Raw genomic sequence first — 19,097 nt, forward strand, 5'->3', positions numbered from 1 at the left:
ATTTGCATAAGGTATAAACCTATACAAACCAGATTACCAATTTGATATTCATCAGATCTTACTGAATTATTTGCAAATTTAATAATATAAAGGATCTCCGCTGTCAGATATTTTTTTTTACATAATGTCTTAAAAGAGAGCACTAAGTTTACCTGAGAAAGCATTACTATAGTATCTTGAGAGTGTTTGCATAATATCTTTGGAATGCTGAGTCCATGGAGCTATTTTTCTATAGGTTTTCACTCTGTGGACAAGCTGAGAACCTCCATATTGCAGAGAAAGTGTGTCTCCATGATCTTCATATAATTCTTCAAATAATCTGAAGGAAAAGCAAAATATGACATCTACCAAACTGCTGAAAAGAGGCTTTAAGAGAAAAAAACAATATACTATTATAACAATAAAGCTTTTCTGTTTAACAAGGAATATATTTTCTTCTTTTAACAATTTATAAAAGCAAGTACTTCATTAAAACATGCTAATAACTTACAAACATTGAACTTTCAAGCTATGTGTCTATTCTTTAGTCAGATATGTACGTGGAAATTTTATTCAGATATAGTAAGTACTAATAAGATTTAGACTATATGATTTCCAGTAATTCATAATACAGCAGTAGGCATTCACCCTACAGAACATGCAGGGAAAAGAATGACATCCTACTAGCCCACAGGGAGAATATAAACCATACACCTTCACAAACTTAAGTAGGTTAAATACACTCAATGGGACAGAGCATGCCAATACTTCAAGGTGATGTTTTCAGTCAAGTCCACTGGGAATGAAGTTTACACAATTTTCATAAAATCTCCCTAGTTATGGTAATGGTGCCTCAAAGGTACTGAGAGAATAAACACGACTTGTAAGAAATGTGAAGGGCAGTCAGATACCATTTGCTGGGGCTGGAAAAACATGATGTAAAAGGTACAAAGAGTAGGCTAGTAATATGTACAACACCTGGCTAAAGGCAACACAGTCCTCTAGCATCGGGTAGATGACAGTAGACTTCAAACTGAGGGCAGTCAGAATAACAAAAATCACCAAATTCTCCAATGAAGAGACAGAGTTTGCAGGAAGCAGATATTCGATGTGAGACAATGCAGACATTGCAATATCTTGCAAGAAGCCTGATAAACTTTTTCAAAAATGCAGATTTTCAGCATGACTGGGTTTTCTCAAGATAATTTCAAGTATGCCTCATTTTTTAAAGTTATGGGAATAAATTAAATAATTAAAAAAAAAAATTGCATCTTCATCTATATTGACATACTTTCCCTAAATCTCTTTACACTTTACTAAAAATAAAACCATGGCACACTTTATTAATATATCTTACCTAACAGCATCAGTATCAAACTGTAAATTAGGTTTATCAATCAGTCCCAGTGAATAGAGCTGATATGCCAAAGCACATTTTCCCACCATAAACTGGGCTGTGTTAGTGCGATCCAAACAGTCCACACAGTTGGTTCGGAGAACTCCTGTCTGGTAAAGCAATTCAGATAAGAGACTTTTCTTAATCAACAGATTATTATACTTTTTTTTTATTACTTTTTTTCCTACTATCCCAAGATTTGTCAAGTCTCACTGAATTTTACATTAGTTCACAAAAATTTAAGCAAAGACATAAAAAAATATATATTAAGAGCAATTTATCTCTAGCAAGCTACATTACACTGCTGTAGGGCCTATTTTTAAAAAATCCTTGCATCTATCAGCACCCAAAGTTAATCTCTCCTTCACCTTAAAAACAGCCCTAAAAATTACCTTAAAAAGAAAGGCTTTTATTTCAGTGAAGGTCTTTATTTTCAAGCACACCATTAACTACTGCAAAAAAAATAAAGCACACTTTCATCCTGCTATGGTTCTCCTGTGATGGTGCTTTTCCTTTAAGCTATCCGTATCTGAAGCAAGACACATGAACATTTTGTTGAAGTTCACAGTTACGTATGTATTCTTTCACACTGCTTGCACCACCATTTTTCAATTCCATAAGCACACGAGGAGTTACGGTATCATATAAACAGCTGCAAAAATCATATTTTAATATAACAGGATGGGGGATTCTTCTGCTCAAATACACATGGTTACACACAAGTTAGCTAGGCAAACTTTTATTTCTTAATAAAGAAGCATTTTGCAGGTGGGACACACAGATGTCTATTCCAAGGCATGATGAACTATGATAAAAATGCCTATGGTGACTACTTCAAGTTAAGTTGAAAAACAGATAATCATACTCCTCATATAGGTAAATCTCTAATTTAATTTTTTTAAAGAATCTAGCTAGCATCGATATATTTTATTTTAAAACAGATAAAATCATATCTGCTCTGCTGTTTATCTGTCCTCAAAAAAATTTATCCTAGAAATAACAGAATGGTTTGGGTTGGAAGGGACCATTTGGTTATAAATGATGATAAGGCGAGTGTCCCTCTATCTAGATTTGTTTCAGTTATACCAAATAATACTGTCTATATCAAGCTGACTTTATTACAGATTTAATCTGTTTCAAAACAGACATGTTTCATATTCATGAAATCATAGAATGGTTTGTGTTGGAAAGGACCTTCAAAGATCACCTAGTTCCAACCCTCCTGTCGTGGGCAGGGATACCTCCCACTATTCCAAGTTGCTCAAAGCCCCATCCAACCTCGTCTAGAACACTTCTAGGGATGAAACATCTACAGCTTCTCTGGGCAACCTGTTCCAGTGTCTTACCACCCTCACAGTCATGATTTTTTTCTAATATCAAATCTAAACCTATCTTCTTTCAGTTTAAAAATGTGACATGCTGGCCACATTTCTTTTGATGCAGCCCAGGATACTGTTGGCTTTTTGGGCTACAAGCACACATTGCCTGCTCATGCATCAACCAACACCCCCAAACCCTTCTCCTCAGGGCTGCTCTCAATTCATTGTCTCCCCAGATTGCATTTGTGCTTGGGGTTCCCCTGACCCAGGTGCAGGACCTTGAGTTGACCTCCTTGCACTTCATGCAGTTTGCATGGACCCACCTCTCAAGCCTGCCAATGTCCCTCTGGATGACCTCCCTTCCCTCTAGCATCACGTGAATATTTCTCAGACTACCTCCAGAAAAAAATACAGCTCCAGCAGCATAAGTTTTTGTAGTATCACCCAAGAACTTTAAGCCCTATTTCCCAACTGGATTTCTGGGATGGACTGCAATAATGGTGTTTGTTACCAATGTTATCAACTTAAGAGCAACCTGTGAATCACCAATGGGATAATTAAGTGAAATGGCTCGCTGGTGCTTTGGGAGTGCTGATCTACACCACTATAAGTAGGAATTAATAAAGTCTATTTTAGTACCTGCAAACGACCAGTGGAAACAACACAACCTCCCAGTTCATTCCACCTAAAAGGGAAACAAGACATAATAACTTACAAACCACTTACAAAAAGAAACCAAAAAAATAAAAAGCCAGGTGATGCAATGTATTGATCTGCTCAACAGAAGAGTGATAACTAAAAACCTGCCACAAAGCAAATTTTATATCCCTGACTAGCAGAAAGCAGTGGAAGTTCTACACAATTGTAAGATTTTGTACTTAAACTGCATTGCAAAAAAAAAAATCCAGCCTTCAAGTAGAAATATCCAAAAGCCACACAAAACATTTCCTTTGCTCCCCATAAAACAGAGTCAGAGTAACGCAAGCACTGCTAGGTCAGGTTTTGAGCAGACAAAAATTGTAGTAGGTACAACCTCAATTAGTGGAAGACAGAGGCTTAACATACACATAGCACAAGCTGGTTGACTTAAATCTCAGCCCCATACTGATTTCACCTGGTATATGTTGAATACATACACACATACTATCCAGGTCTTGTAACTGGATACAGGCTTTAGCTGTACCCCAGAGCTAGAGAGCATAAATCAGGAATTAATGACTTTCTGAGGCAGAAAGTTATGCCTGGTGCATAACAGAAAAATGAATATCTTTTCAAATTAGTAGTGTTACCAAGCCTGACCAGAGCACTGCTATGACAAGTATATATACTACACTGGACTACCACTACAGAACACAAGAGTACATGGATGTTTTGATCTTGTTTGTGCTAGTTTGCAGTCTCTGTGTTTGCTGCACTGCACGGCTGAGAAAAGCTCTGAGAGAATATGAGAGTTTTAGCCCTGGCTCTTTGTAAATGAAAATAAGCTAAAAAGGCAAGGATGCTCTAAACATAAAATTTGAAGGCTCATTTGGGCAGTTAGATCACTAATGTGAAAATCTGAATCAAAAACTTACTGAATTTCCAATGAGGAAGTTAATTTACTTATGTATTCTCAAGTCCTTAAAGAATTCAGCTAATTAAATCACTGTATTTCTGCAGCAGTCTAATGAACTAGTTTCTATTTTTAAAAAAATAGTTTTAAATTTCATGTGTATGAATACCATAAAATCCACTGGAAAACAACAAACTCAGTAACATTTAGATGCTAGTTGTGTATTAGTATGTGTCAAAGGAAGCAAGTTATAAAATTCCAAATAGAGTTTGCTTTGTTAAATTTACCCTCCAATTTAGAATTCCTCTGGCTAAAGTGAAAAAAACCAAATCCAGAACATTATACAAACACAAATGGAACAAGTTTTTACATGGCACAACATTAAAAGTTACAAATAGCTTGAACAAGCCATTTGTACTAGAAATGGTTTGAAGAAGGAATCCATTATACGTAGAACAGCAGCAGCATAATTGTTCTCTCTATAGATTTTGCAGTGTATTAGTATTTCCTAGCATGTGCCTCTGGCTGCAATTCTTGTAGCTGTAACTGTAACAAATTATTTTTTTTTCATATTACTTTAAGCCTTATAATAAGAAATAATGCAACAGACACAGAAAGTCCAGACAACTCATCAAGCAGTAGATGCTATTCATTATGCTCCAATTAAATGAGAGGTACTTTTCATCCGGCCGCAAGATACTGCAGTAGGAATCAGGTCGATTTACAAAAAATCCAGTCTTCTTTACTACACTTTCTGCAATCACATTCAGCCTATCAAGGACATTGCAAAGTTTGCTGAGGAGAGAAAAAAAACACCACAGTCAGTCTATATTAATATTAAGAAAATTTAACTGCTTGCAAAGTATTTTAATAACAAAAATTATTTAAAGAAATTCTCATATCACAGCTTTATTCATCCAACAGTAATTGGGCCTATTGTGTTCTTAGTTTTTACAGAGTTAGGAAACAGTAATGACATCTGAGTAACTTTATGTATTAATAACAGATATTGCATCAACTAGAAGTGGAAGACTCCAAAAACGTAAAACACCTTGACTTTTATATCACACTAATTTTACACTACCAAACTTTCTGTGACTCACAAAATAAGAACAAGACAGAAAAGGATTATGCTAAATCATATTGTTTGAAATCATATTTTGTTTGAAAGGTGCTGTTTTGTTCAGCTACATTTGTTTCTTTGTGTGGCCTTCATGATGTCCTGCATCTCCTGCTCATATCAGGGCATCCATCTCTTCACTAACTTTGGTTTACTCATTATTTCAGTTTTGAAGTATTTCTTACAGAGTTTATATTTTGAGTAGTAAAACTAATAATTTGTTTTTTAAAGATTGCTTATACTGAAATGGAAGCAATATTTTGGAATATTTCCACTGGTATTACTTCTCAGCACACTTACTTCAATACTGTATGAACACATTTTCAGTATTCCTGAAACTATCAATCCTTTAGGCAGGTATAATCATCTTCCACTTTAAGTATTTCCTGCTTGTACAAGTAATTAAACTTGTTCAAAGTTGTTAGGTACTTTTTATACCACAGAAATCACAGAAACTTAGGGGTTGGAAGGGACCTCCAAAGATCATCGAGTCTAACCCTTCACCCAGAGCAGGGTCACCTACAGGAGGTCACACAGGAACACATCCAGGAGGGCTTTGAATGTCTCCAGGGAAGGAGACTCCACAACCTCCCTGGGCAGCCTGTGCCAGTGCTCTGTCACCCTCACAGTGATGTTTTTCATTGTATTTATATGAAACCTCCTATGCTCCAGCTTGTACCCTTTGCCCCTTGTCCTGTCATTGAACATCACTGGAAAGAGCCTGGCTCCATCCTCCTGGCACTCATACTTTATATATTTCTAAACATTGATGAGGTCACTCCCCATTTTTCCCCAAGCTGAAGACAACCAGCTCCCTCAGCCTTTCCTCATAAGGGAGATGTTCCACTCCCTTCAGCATCTTGGTTGCTCTGTGCTGGACTTTTCCAAGCAGTTCCCTGTCCTTCTGGAATTGAGGGGCCCAGGACTGGACACAATATTCCAGATGTGGCCTCACCAGGGCAGAGCAGAGGGGGAGGAGAACCTCTCTCTACCTACTGACCACCCCCATTCTAATGCACACCAGGATGCCATTGGCCTTCTTGGCCACAAGGGCACATTGTTGGCTCAAGTTCATCCTTCCACCCACCAGCACCCCCAGGTCCCTTTCCCATTTGCTGCTCTCCAACAGCTCAGTCCCCAACCTGTACTGGTACTTTGGGTTCTTCTTTTCCCAATGCAAGACTTTACACTTGCTCTCACTGAAATTCATTAAATTTCTCCCTACACAACTTTCCAGCCTGTCTAGGTCCCTCCAAATGGAGCACAGTCTTCTGGGGTATCAGTCAGTCCTCCCAGCTTTGTGCCATCAGCAAGCCTGCTGAGAAGACACTCGGTCCCATCATCAAGGTCACTGATAAAGATGTTGAACAGGACTGAACCCAGCACTGACCCCTGAGGGACTCTAGTCACACAACTCCAGATGGACTCTATGCCATTGATCTTTTGTGCATCCAGTTCTTAATCCATCTCACTGTCCATTCCTCTATTCAACATTTCCTGAGCTTGCTCAAGAGGATGTTATGGGAGACTGTGTCAAAAGCCTTGCTGAGGTCAAGGTAGACTACATCACTGGTTTCCCTGCATCTACCCATTCAGTTACATCACAGAAGGCTATCAGATTAGCCAAGCATGATTTCCCTTTGGTAAATCCATCCTGACTATTCCTGATAATCTTCTTCTCTTTCATGTGCTTAGAGATGACCTCCAGAATGAGCTGGTCTGTAATTTTTCCAGAGATAGAGGTGAAGCTGACTGGTCTGTAATTGCCTTGACCCTCTTTGCCCTTTTTGAAGACTGGAATGACACTGGCTTTCCTCCAGTCCTCAGGCACCTCTCCCGTTTGCCACAATCTCTCAAAAATGATGGAGAGTGGCAGGGTGACAACATCAGCCAGCTCTCAACATTCTTGGGTGCATCCCATCAGGGCCCATGGACTTGTGCACATTCAGTTTGGGTATAGGATATGTATACTAGGGTGGGAATGTGGATATGTATATAGACCCCAAGCTTAAAGCCAGAAGGGGAATCGTTTGATGACCTAGAATAATTTCCCACATAGGAAGACTACTTACTAAGCTTTATCAGCATCACTCCAATAAAACTCAAGAACTTTCATCTAGCATATCTTCTAAAAGATCTTCTAGCATATCTAGCATATCTTCTAAAAAAATCTAGTCTTTTTATGAGATTTGCTTTTTAATCATAACACAAACAATTGCATATACACCTAATTGTACACAATGTCACGAAATGTACAGAACATGCAGTTGTGAAAATACATGAAATTTTAATAATTTCACACTCACATGACCAACCATATCAACCAACTTTTAATCTCAAAGATGAATAAGAATTGTTTTTCAAAGCTTTTTATACAAATTTATTAAAAAGAATTAACCCTGCCCTTTATACCATACCAGTTTTTCCCTTGTTACTAATACAGTAACATATCTGAAAGTTGACCCAACAATTCTTGTCATTATTTTAGAATTTTTGGCATTACAGGATAGAGCAGACATATACAGGTCAGAGAACTTTAAAACCCAGTTGCGTGTTACTTAAGAATAGCAATTTATACTTGCAGACTTAAAATATATGTCATTTTAAAAATCCTTGAAAAAGTTGAGCTGAGGTTTTATTCCATCTTTAGCTCTTAATAAAATTTTCCCATCATTTCTAGTCTACATTCAACTGAAAAGAGAGACACTCCATAGCTGACAGTTATATGTACTGTGGCTAGGAGCACAAGTACAAAGTACCTTTTAGTGTATTTGGCCATATCCCAGGGTATGTATATAATTGCATGCTCTGGGGGTAAAAATTGGTTGAGATATGTCACAGCAGCAACAAGTTCTTCACTAAGAATCCTTTCATGCTTCCTTTTTTCACGTTCCTTTTGCAAGAAGAAAATGAAGTTAACATTAAACTTTTCATTAACAAATGTATGTAACCTGTATACACATACACATATGTATATAAAACAGAAATTGAAAATTAAATACATAACAGAAGGCAGTTCTTCATAATTACAACTAAATTAAGAACAGAGGAGACAAAAACCTAAGTGTTCTGGGTTTTAACAGGTGATCTGTACTAGCAGTAAAAGTCACCAATCTCAACTGTGCCTAATCATTAGCTGAAAAATGGTACCCTACAAGAGCAAAGATGAGCACAACAAAATAAAAGTGACAGTAGGGTGTCCAGGAAATGGACAAAGAGAAAAGAGAAGGAAAAAGAGATGCAGACAGAAAACTTTCTCATTCAATTCAGGGGTAGAAGAGCATCTAGGAAATTCTTCTCCATTACTCGCAGGAGATGGGGAACAAAAGCTCCCATCTCCCAGCCTTGCAAAAATTTAAAAGCATTTGAATTATCTTGCCATTCTCTGAATAAACCACATGTTCTGGCACTCTCTATATTAGTATGCCTTTCCTCTCAACTTTATCCAAACTAAAACCTGTGCTCATGTTATAGAAATTGTTTTAAATATATAATAGAAGTCAGAACTAAACAAGCCCAAAGAAAGCTACATTGCATTCATTAGTAGCTGACAAGTTTCTAGGAGAGACAGCTAAAGAAGGACATGGATTTATGTTTCATCAACACTTAAAGCAAATAATAAAAGTACTAGAGATAGAAACACTTAATATTTTTGTAAAAGCAACATCCAAAAAAGGGGAAAAATGGTGTTAAGCTTTGGGACCTTTCCCTCTGCTTTTCTTTGGGTTTTTTGTGGTCTTTTTGGTTTTTTGGGTTTTTTTGTTGTTGTTTTTTGGTTTTTTTTTTAAGCAGTACATAAAGTAATAAAGAAACATGAACTTTAGCATCTTATTATTGAGCACCTATAGTGAGAGAAATAAAGAGACATTTTCAGCCACCATACTGAAAAGCCTTGTGAATAAAAGTATATAATGATTCATGTGTCAAAATCATGTGAGCCTAAACTCACACAACAATGGCTTTTGAAAGCTATGGATGTAAGAGAGAAAATAATTTTCTTGTCAACAAATGCCATCTCTAATACAATTCCATAGATTCTCAGAGTGTCTTAAAGCCAGTCCTACATAGGAAAGCTTCCAGAAATAGAAAAAAGTTTATCTGGTTGCCATTTATTACAACTTAGATTTTTTTGAAGCCTTCATTTTATATTTTCCCTTTTTTTTTTTCTCCCTTCACTAAGAGTGGATCCAACATGCACACAAAGGAGCCTTTAAGACTAAGAAAAGACTTAAGCAAAACAAATCAATATATTAAACATGAAAACAGACATCACCACAGAAAACAGCTGGTTCAGAACAGACAAAACCCCAGACAAACAAAAAAACAAAGTAAAAACCCCACAATAAAAATACAAGACATAAGAACCAAAAGAATCCAGGCTTTGTACTGCAGCCTCTCACACAGCAGTGAATTCAACTGCTGTAGTTATCATGAAGCTCCCCCCATTAGTCCAGCACTGCTGCTACTGCCCATTAGCACCAAATACACCAGTTTTCTCTCTTTCTTGTACTTCCATGACTCTACCACACCAAGCAGACATCGGAAGATAACACTTTATCATAATATTTCAAATAACTCAGTCATCTGCAACAAGAAGCCTACAAACCTCCCTTGGCATGGAACCATAGTATTTTAGCATTTTTTAGTGTTAATTTAAATTTAGTCGTAATTTTATTTGGACTTACTTGTATCTAAGGGGTAATAGCAAAAGCCTGAAAATAACAGCAAAAGATAATACTATCGACAAGGGAAACTTTTTTTTTTTTGAAGGGCTGTAGCAGAAGCAGGTGGAGAGTAATGTACTATCCCATGCAGGATGCTTTATAAAGAAAATACAACATTTAGCAGCTCATATTAGTTTAGAGCACAACCAAAATTACACAGTGTACAGAAATAAGCATTATATTAAAAATTATAGTATATATATATAACATATTCAAAATACAATACCTTCACAAGATTCAAAATAATAATGGGGGAGCCAAATCTCTGAAGCATTTGGTCAAAATGAAGAGCAGCAACATGTGCAAAAGGATCTGCTTGGTCCACTGCAACAAATACATGTATTCAGGGCAAGCTGTAGCCACTTCAATAATTTTTCCTTAAAAGCAGTCTTGACAAAATATATACCAATTCTCTAATACTAATGATACAATTACAAGCTCTTTTTATGCAGAAGCTGTCAAAAAATCTTCCCTTTTCCAAATTGCAAATGACTTCTTAACAAAAACTTCCATGAGATACTTATAAATTGCAATTATTCTGGCCCCATTAACTTCATCCCAGATGTTTTCCATCATTTTTAAGAGGTTCAGAATTGTAGCCACAATACCAAGATAAATGTAGCTAATTTTGTATATAAAATAATAGCAAGAAGAAAGTAGATATCTTCAAAACTATTTTTGTATTACATTTCTGAATGTGATACCTAAGATGGAGAATTTTTCTTTTCCATGTCATGAAATGTAGCTTTTAATGTGGTTGAACATTTGTATGCCATGATGTTTATAATAAGCCATATTGATTTACCTTAAATTATAGATTTCCAAATAACAAAATGCATAGATAATGTGTTCATTTTTACATGGTTAGTTGTCATTAACTCTCTCAGATGTTTCTTTAGGACCCAGTGCAAACCATTAACTACCAGAAAGAATAATCAGTACATACATGTTATGGGTGGTTTTGGCATCATAGTTGAAATATCCTGAGACCAGTACAGAGGGACAGATCCTCGAACTTGAACATAGGAAGAATAACTTCCTGCAGAGAATGACATAACTGAAGCATCATAAAGGATTTGTTCAGTTTCCACTTCGTTAGCAACATCTCCCTAGAACAAACAGAAATACACATATGATGTAGACACTCCAGTTCAGATCTGCATGGCACTACAGAGAACTGATCACTACAAACAGAGTACAACTAAACTGTAAAACACAAAATTACAGTAGTGAGAACACCACTGAACGTTAATTTTCCATTTGTCCCTAAATGTATACTATAATTTTTTTTGTTCTATTTGGAAAAAAATATTATCTCTAGTTGTTTTTTTTTTTTAAAAAGAACTGCTGGTTAAGTTTATTTTGAGAACAGCTTCATTAGCTGAATTTAAAAATGTCAAGATAACCGTGACAAAAATATCTAATAGTACAATTTACAAACAAAGCCCTAACAACTCTCTAAAGCATTTCAGCTCTCCAGTCAGTCAAGTCCATGCTTTCATACTGTTGGGGAGGGCAGAGAAGAACCCCTAAAATCACATTTAATTTACCTCACAATTTGCTCCTCGTTTCAGAAAACGTGTTCCAGCAAATTTACTTGATCTTCTGGCTATCAGAGTGACATATATAGGGCGACCATATATTAACAGTTCTTAAAAGAGAAGTTAAGGTTTACATGTCATATGCAATTTTTTATTCACTTACTTCATGAAAACAAGAACTAATTCTAAAAATGGTGTATTAAAGTGAAATATCTGAATTAAAATCTCCTTTTCAGAGATGAATATCACTTCCAAATCTCATTTGCAGCTGGAAGACAGCGCTGCCTCTTTCAACAATCATCTTGAAGAGCTTTGAAAAGGGAATCCACATTACAAGACATCAACCACTTTTCACAACATATGGAAAAGAAGCATTTCTATTTTAAGAAGTGACAACAGAGGTGAAATAAATACAAGATTCATCTTGGGATGCAAATCCTGCTTTTGTGACTATTGGGATTAAATCCAGGGAATTTCTGTTGTCACACTGGGTAGATTATCACTCTCTAATTATTTGTCTGGAACAGCAGATACATTTGCAAGTATCACCAACCAAAAGCCAGAGGCAAACAGCTAGGGATGAAGAGCTGATTTTTTTTTTTCAGTAAAAAATAAAAAGAGAGAATCAGATGTCTTGGTATGACCAGCTCTGCTTCCTTAGCCAGATGAGAGACACAAGAAAGAGGGAAGAAGACATTTGCTCTTCAAATACCTAGGGCAAAGACTACTCTTACAAAACAGCTGCAGGCATAATTCTGGTGGCCAGATCTATAGCTAACACTTTAATTAAGACCCTAGATGAAATAGTGGTACATAACAGCAGATCCAGTTTTATGTCTGGGGACCAGGTCAATGACCAGCAGCCTTACAATAATGAAAATACAAAATTAAATTTTGCAAAGAATCCACTAACCTTAACTTGATAACTGTATCTGCTTCCCCAGGTATTTTGTTGACAGACTTTTGAACTAACACAATACTGTTAATTAAAATATAGTGTCACTGTAATACAACAAATTCTTATGAACTAAGATGCTCAGATAGCAATTCTTTGGAGTGTGATACACATTTGAATTTTTTTCTCCTACTACTACAAAGACCCATTTTCCCACTTTAAATAATATATCACGGAATCATAATGGTTGCAAAAGACCTTCAAGATCGAGTCCAACCATAATCCACAACCACTTACCCATATCCTGAAGCTCCACATCTAAATGCTTTTTGAACACTTCCAGGGACGGTGACTCCACCTCCTCCCTGGGCAGCCCATTCCAATGCCTCACTACTCCTTCAGTAAAGAAATAATTCCTAATATCCAACTTAAACCTCCTCTGGCATAACTTAAACCTGTTTCCTCTTGTTCAATAAATAAATAAATAAATAAATATCCTATCAATATATATATCTTACAAATATATATATAACCTACATATATCCTATCAATATACATACTGATTATATATAGTCAGTAAAAAAAAAATAAATTCAGATGTTCTAGGGTTTACTTAACTATTCACAGCAGGCATGAAGTTCTATCACGATCTTCAGCTGAAACAGAATTCCTGCAAATCTCAATTGCTAAAAAATGTTTTAAAGGAGATTAGGAAGAGAACATTTCTGTCAGCAATTTGTTTCTGTTTAGCTTTTTTCCTGTTCCTCAAATACGTGTAAAAAATACAGCTAAGCCTTAAAATCCTCTCAAGTTTTTTAGTACTAAATGGCATGTTTACAAACAGTGCCTCACTGAGACTGCAGTCTACCTATGCCAGGACCCTTTAATAAGAACATAACTATTTTCTGTTTAGCTGTAAAACCTAGAAAAGTAATCAAAACAAAAACCAACCAATAATTTTAAAATTGAAAACTATTTATGTGACAAAGAAATAATTCAATGTATTTCACACCTTCAAACTTTTAAAAAGTCAATAAGCCAACTTTTGTTACAACAGTAGAAGGATACTTGATTGCCCACAGAATCCATGAATGATATACAGCAGCCAGTCACGATGAACAGTATTTTTTACTGCCTCCAGAAGCTTGCCATTCCACACATACTTTTCATAAGGCTTACTGCAAATCCCAAATACACCTAGGAAGTTATTACAATGAAAATGCATTAGGAACTAAGAAAGAAGCTTACTTGCACTGGACTGCTTTAAAATTCGGGTCATTAGACCTTTATTTGGCTTCTCCCTTAACTTCCCTTCAGCATATCATTTACTTGCATCCTTGAAGTTTGTCAAACACAAATAACTTCAGGCATGTGCTAAACAAAGACTTCCAATTTTTCTCTGGTTGACAGCTGTAGTACTTTCATGCATGAGTTCCACTTCCACTACTGAAGAGAGATCTCTGCATGGCAGAAGCAGCAGATTTGATAAATCAAATTGTGCATTTGTGAAGTTAGGACAAAGATACTCTCACAAAAGGATAAGTTTTTCAATTCCTGGTCACCTCTGAAATTACCTGGTAGAATCTAGAAGATCATGCATAGCCCTGGCCTCGTTTACCTAATTTGCACTGACACTAAGAAATGCAGTTATTGCAGAGTTGCAAATTAAAATTAAATTTCTGATACATCTGGAACCCAAGCCTTTTTTTGTTTCAAAAATCAGGATGAAGATGACTGCTGGCACTAAAAGGTGGTGAAGGCAACTGAATGATTCTGAATCTTACAGAGCAGGAATAGGACAATAACTCTTAGTTAGAATTTTTGTGTATTTTTTTTCCAATGAAGCTTCTGGCAGGATGTTATATCATAACAATATGTATGCCAATTATAGCAGCAAAATGTTCTTCTGGGAGAAAAAGATGAGTTCTCTAACAGACTGAAGGTGAAAATGAAGCTGTCAAACAAACTGTTGCTACCTAGTCACCCAAGTTACCACAAGTCCAAGCAAAATCAAGGTAACCTTTTTGGTGAAGTGGTGTATGCATTCAGTGCAAACTGTCCACAAACACGTGGTCAGCTCTCTCATTTTTAACAGCACTATTTTGGTGAGAATTTGTTTTGAATGGCAGATGGCTATTTCTTACACATTCTATTAGTGACATATAGGTTCACACACCTAGCAGAAATGGAGCTGTGTATGTTATCAGCATGTGGCTGATGGGGTCAAGATTATCACAGAATCACAGAATTGTCAGAGATGGAAGGGGCCTCTAGAGATCACCTAATCCAACTCTCCCACTGGAGAGCTATGGTATCTTTATACCAATGTTTTCCCAAAGACATGCAAGAGAAAATGCCATTGCATGGATTCCTGAGTGATCCTGTTGGTAAGAGCCTTTGCAGAGGAGGAGCTCCCTCTGCTTTTTATGATAATTTCTGTCACTGCAGTATTAGACAACTGATTTCTGTTATCTTGATAATTTAACCATGTTACTAAATATTGTTTGTGGATGAGAGGGGGGGAGCAGAGACTTGAGGGGAAGGTTCTCTTTTTCAAAAGAAAATAGACTGTTTGATAATATTTTGGTTTATTTCCATGGGATTTAAGGCATACTGTACCCAGCATTACTTTTTCAACATCTAAATGACAGTATAACAGATGTTTACAACTACTTGCCACAATAAGTTCCAGTAACAAAGATGATTACTTACATACCTAACATTCCTTATTATTCTTTGAGTTGTAGTGAGTATTCTCATCCTATTCTAGGGTGTCAAAACGAAAAGGGTGCAAGTCTGACTTTCAAAGATTTGGGCTGGGGGTTGTTTCAGACATTTTAGGAGACTACTGATCAATACAGAAAGATCCAAGTGTTTCTCAAAAGTGAACTTAAGTAGAACAAGTTCTAATTGTACTCAAGACCATAGCATCAGTTTAATTACACACACTGGCTTACCACTTCCACCCTGGGTTGAAAGTCCTTCATCTTCAAATATATCAAAACTCTCTTGTCGGGTCTGAGATGTTTCAGTTTTTAATGTCTCAAGTGGCATTCTCAGGACAGTAAGATTATACTGAAGGGAGTGAGACAGATCATAGCTGTAACTGATAGACAGTTATAGTTTATTAATAATTGCAGATGCACAGGATTTTTCTGAAAGCCCTTACTCTCATATAAAAGTACTCTCTTATATAAGTACTTGCTGTACTTATTTAGCACAGTACTATTTTATCCATTAAAAAATACTTTTAAACAAGATATACTGACACTGATTCTATAATGACGAATGACAAATTATTTCCAAAACTATCTTTACATAGCAACTGCTTACAGTACAATATCTGAAATATCCATCTACACAGACAACCATGTTCTCCTGAAGTTCAACTCCCTAACTGCCACTTGAACTCAAAATAATCAAAAATTTTGATCCACAAAAATCATATCTGCCTTCAAATTTGTAATTGCAGCACAGATGCATGCCAAGACAGTGGGTGCTAAGCAGGCAAAAGGTGTTTAGTTTGTTTTTTATTACATAACACTAACAAATTCTGCATCTCATGTCTAATACTGTCAACATTCTACACTAATTGCTAAATTCTACAAGCCACTAGGATTTATTTCCCTGGGGATAAGCCTAATTTACTCAGCCTTTGAATGAGAAATGAAAACAGAGTTCCATAGTTTTCCTAAGATGGCACCAATGGTTACTGTCACCTTGATAAGTACTAGATATTCATTAATGCTTTAAAATCAGTATTTAAACACTGGACATTTAGATTTATCACTGATAACATCACCTTATTTCAATAATAACCATTTTGCATGCTTATCTGTTAGGTAAAAAACCCCAAGTCTGTTACATGCACAGCTTGCATATAAAAGAACCTTTAAACAGTATAATGGATAACACTAGGGTTGGGAGACTAAACATGGAAAAAAACCCAGAGGATTTTTAGTTTGAAAAAAATCTTTCCACCACAAAACAGACATGAAACTTTGCAGGTTTCATCTTCACAGATACAGTTGTGACAAAAAGCTTTTTGTTTTCCATGAGGCACCATGTTATAGACTGACAAAACCTTTGGTATATGCAAAAGGGTTTTTGACTTCCCTTTTTCTAAAGTTTTAAAGTGTGCTAACTACTACTGCCAGGTTTATCAGCACAGTTCCCCATTTTCTCTGATGTTCCAAAAATCTCACAAGTAGTAAGGACACAGAAGTTTGTCTCAGGCATTATGCATATGAAGCAGTAAGCAAAAGAACTGGTTGTGTTTATGTCCTGTGAAAGATGTACCCAGGGCATACCTTGGGTGAGGACCTATTTCTGTGTCTTTGTTTCCAAATCAAATCAAAGCTTTATTTCTCAAAAATGAGACCAAGAAAGAAAAATTAACAAGAGAAACAAACTCCCTGAAAGATGCTATTTTGCCAAAGAAAGAACTTCTTCATAATCTGACAAAGGTGAACAGTCAGTGGAAGCATTAATTCCAGTGTCTACCTTCTACCCTGCCACTAATATTTCAAGATTTTCAGCCTCATAAAAACTGCATTCCTAGTCAGCTTCTTGTAGGAGAAAGCAGGTCCTGAAGACAGATGAAAATGGACAAGCACTGTCCTGTCTCTTATTTCCCCAGAACACCAACCAAAAGCAAGATCTTACAGCAAGCCTAATTATACATTTTCTTAAAGGAATGATTACTTACCTAAAATAGAAGTTGCTGGAAAGGTCCACGTTTTGAAAGATTCTCAGATACCTAGCAAAATAATTCAAGTTAAAAGAAAAGTTATCACTTAAACCAGACAGACCCCAAGAAGTCATTCAGAGGATCTCAGAAATTAAACTATACACAAATATTGACTCTTGCCATTAGTTCTCTAGCTATCTTACTGTAATTATTTTGACAGCATCTGAATTAAACAAATCAAACATACATACTCTGTTTCTTTAGGCAGTTAAGATACATTTTCCACACGTGTGGGTCAAATTCTCTAGGACTTACACAAGTGAACTTCCATCAGTATGCAAGTTTCAATAAAATACTCATGAAAATTAGTATTTTCACAGTTATTCTCAAATAAATGAAGAGAAAAAGAAACATCTACTTCAACATGTCACGCACTTGCAGATTCTCAGAAGGAACAGTGACACTGTCTGTGAAAGATAAAATGGCCAACACCATAAATGTATCAGCAAGATAAGATGACCTCCTGCACTCTGAGGACAGGCTGAGGTTTACAATAACTGAAAATTTCTTTAATAGTTACCATTGGCTTGATTTATTACCTGATAACAGCTTATCATAATCTATCACAAATTTTAGACTACTTGCACTTGGCACAGACTGAAAAGCAGTTTACTGATATAATTTGTCTCGTATTTCATAGAAGTAGTTACTTCACCCTGATAAAAACACCACTGGGATTTATTTATACATTTCATACAGAAATCCTTGCTGATCAAAGTCCCAAATCTATTTCTTTAGCAAGAAGTCTCAGAAAGTAAAAAAGAAGCTAAATTTACCAATGGGTCAGTTTATCACCCTTTACACAACATTCATTCTTTCTGACAGCATAGAATCTCTAAATTAAATACCTTCTTATCATTTCTTGAAGGGCAGAAAAGGTCTCTTCTGGTGAGATTAACACGATGCTTGAGATACTAAGGAAATAATAGCATACCCCAAACAATGCAACACTGTTAGCATTACTTTGCCCTTCAAAGAACAGTGTTTGTATCAGATGCTTTCTGGTGTGCATTTGCTAGGATGTGGCTTTGACATGTAGGTGACATGGAGATGCAGACAAAAAGCTCTAAAAGACTGTAACAGCTATATTTACCTTACAGGTTAGAAGCCAGAACTTGTGGCTCACTCTCCTTTCTTCCCTGCCAATTTAAGAATTAAAATAAAATGGCTGAAGGACATACTAACAGAAGGAATTTCTATGGCCAAAGTTTCTAGTTGCAGTTTACCTCTGCTTAAAAAAATATTTTAAAACGTACACATTATTTACCACAATTACTTACCTGGCTTCATCAGGATGAGTGATTCTTACAGAGTCATTTGGAATGTAGATCATATTCGTATCTTCTATTTTATATATTGCATGACCTCCAATATCTGCCATTTTTCTTCTTTTTGTTATTAACACTATATAGTAGCCTTCCAGAAATCTGACAAAACCTGTTGAAACAGCATTAAAATGCTACTAGCTGCATGTTTGTATTGATTTGATCAAACATACTATGAACAAAAGTATCAGAATTGTTTCAAGAATTTATAGAACTTTTACTTGCTCTTCATGTTATATGCATAATGTGCACATGTATACACATAAAAATATGCACATACATAAACAGTCTTACAATTCACCTCAAGTAAGTGTTAATCAATGAAGTACATAGTTTTTACATGTTTTCCCTTCCACTCTTTTTCATATTAGGTAGCAGGGTTAAGACACTGAAAATTCAGAATAAGTTACTGTCCAAAGATACTTGTATTTGCTTTTTTATAAGACTCTTATTCTTCGGAGCAAGGCATGCCCTATTTACTTCAGATATCAAAAGG

The 19,097-nt window shown here is 36.0% G+C and overlaps 1 protein-coding gene across 1 annotated transcript in view; it reads right to left on the reverse strand.

Annotated features, from left to right (window-relative positions):
* FIG4 (FIG4 phosphoinositide 5-phosphatase) overlaps positions 1 to 19,097 on the reverse strand; it is a 64,454-nt gene that overhangs the window by 29,839 nt on the left and 15,518 nt on the right. Inside the window, exons 4-15 of the mRNA XM_071741187.1 lie at positions 18,557 to 18,713; positions 17,235 to 17,285; positions 15,484 to 15,632; positions 13,595 to 13,723; positions 11,641 to 11,741; positions 11,037 to 11,199; positions 10,317 to 10,414; positions 8,126 to 8,259; positions 4,925 to 5,041; positions 3,334 to 3,379; positions 1,337 to 1,485; positions 153 to 319 (exon numbers count right to left, since the gene is read on the reverse strand). Coding sequence (XP_071597288.1) covers positions 153 to 319; positions 1,337 to 1,485; positions 3,334 to 3,379; positions 4,925 to 5,041; positions 8,126 to 8,259; positions 10,317 to 10,414; positions 11,037 to 11,199; positions 11,641 to 11,741; positions 13,595 to 13,723; positions 15,484 to 15,632; positions 17,235 to 17,285; positions 18,557 to 18,713 — 1,461 coding nt within the window. The remainder of the gene's footprint in view (positions 1 to 152; positions 320 to 1,336; positions 1,486 to 3,333; positions 3,380 to 4,924; positions 5,042 to 8,125; positions 8,260 to 10,316; positions 10,415 to 11,036; positions 11,200 to 11,640; positions 11,742 to 13,594; positions 13,724 to 15,483; positions 15,633 to 17,234; positions 17,286 to 18,556; positions 18,714 to 19,097) is intronic.

Source organism: Heliangelus exortis, chromosome 3 (assembly GCF_036169615.1).
Source record: "Heliangelus exortis chromosome 3, bHelExo1.hap1, whole genome shotgun sequence".
Classification (NCBI taxonomy): Eukaryota; Metazoa; Chordata; class Aves; order Apodiformes; family Trochilidae; genus Heliangelus; species Heliangelus exortis.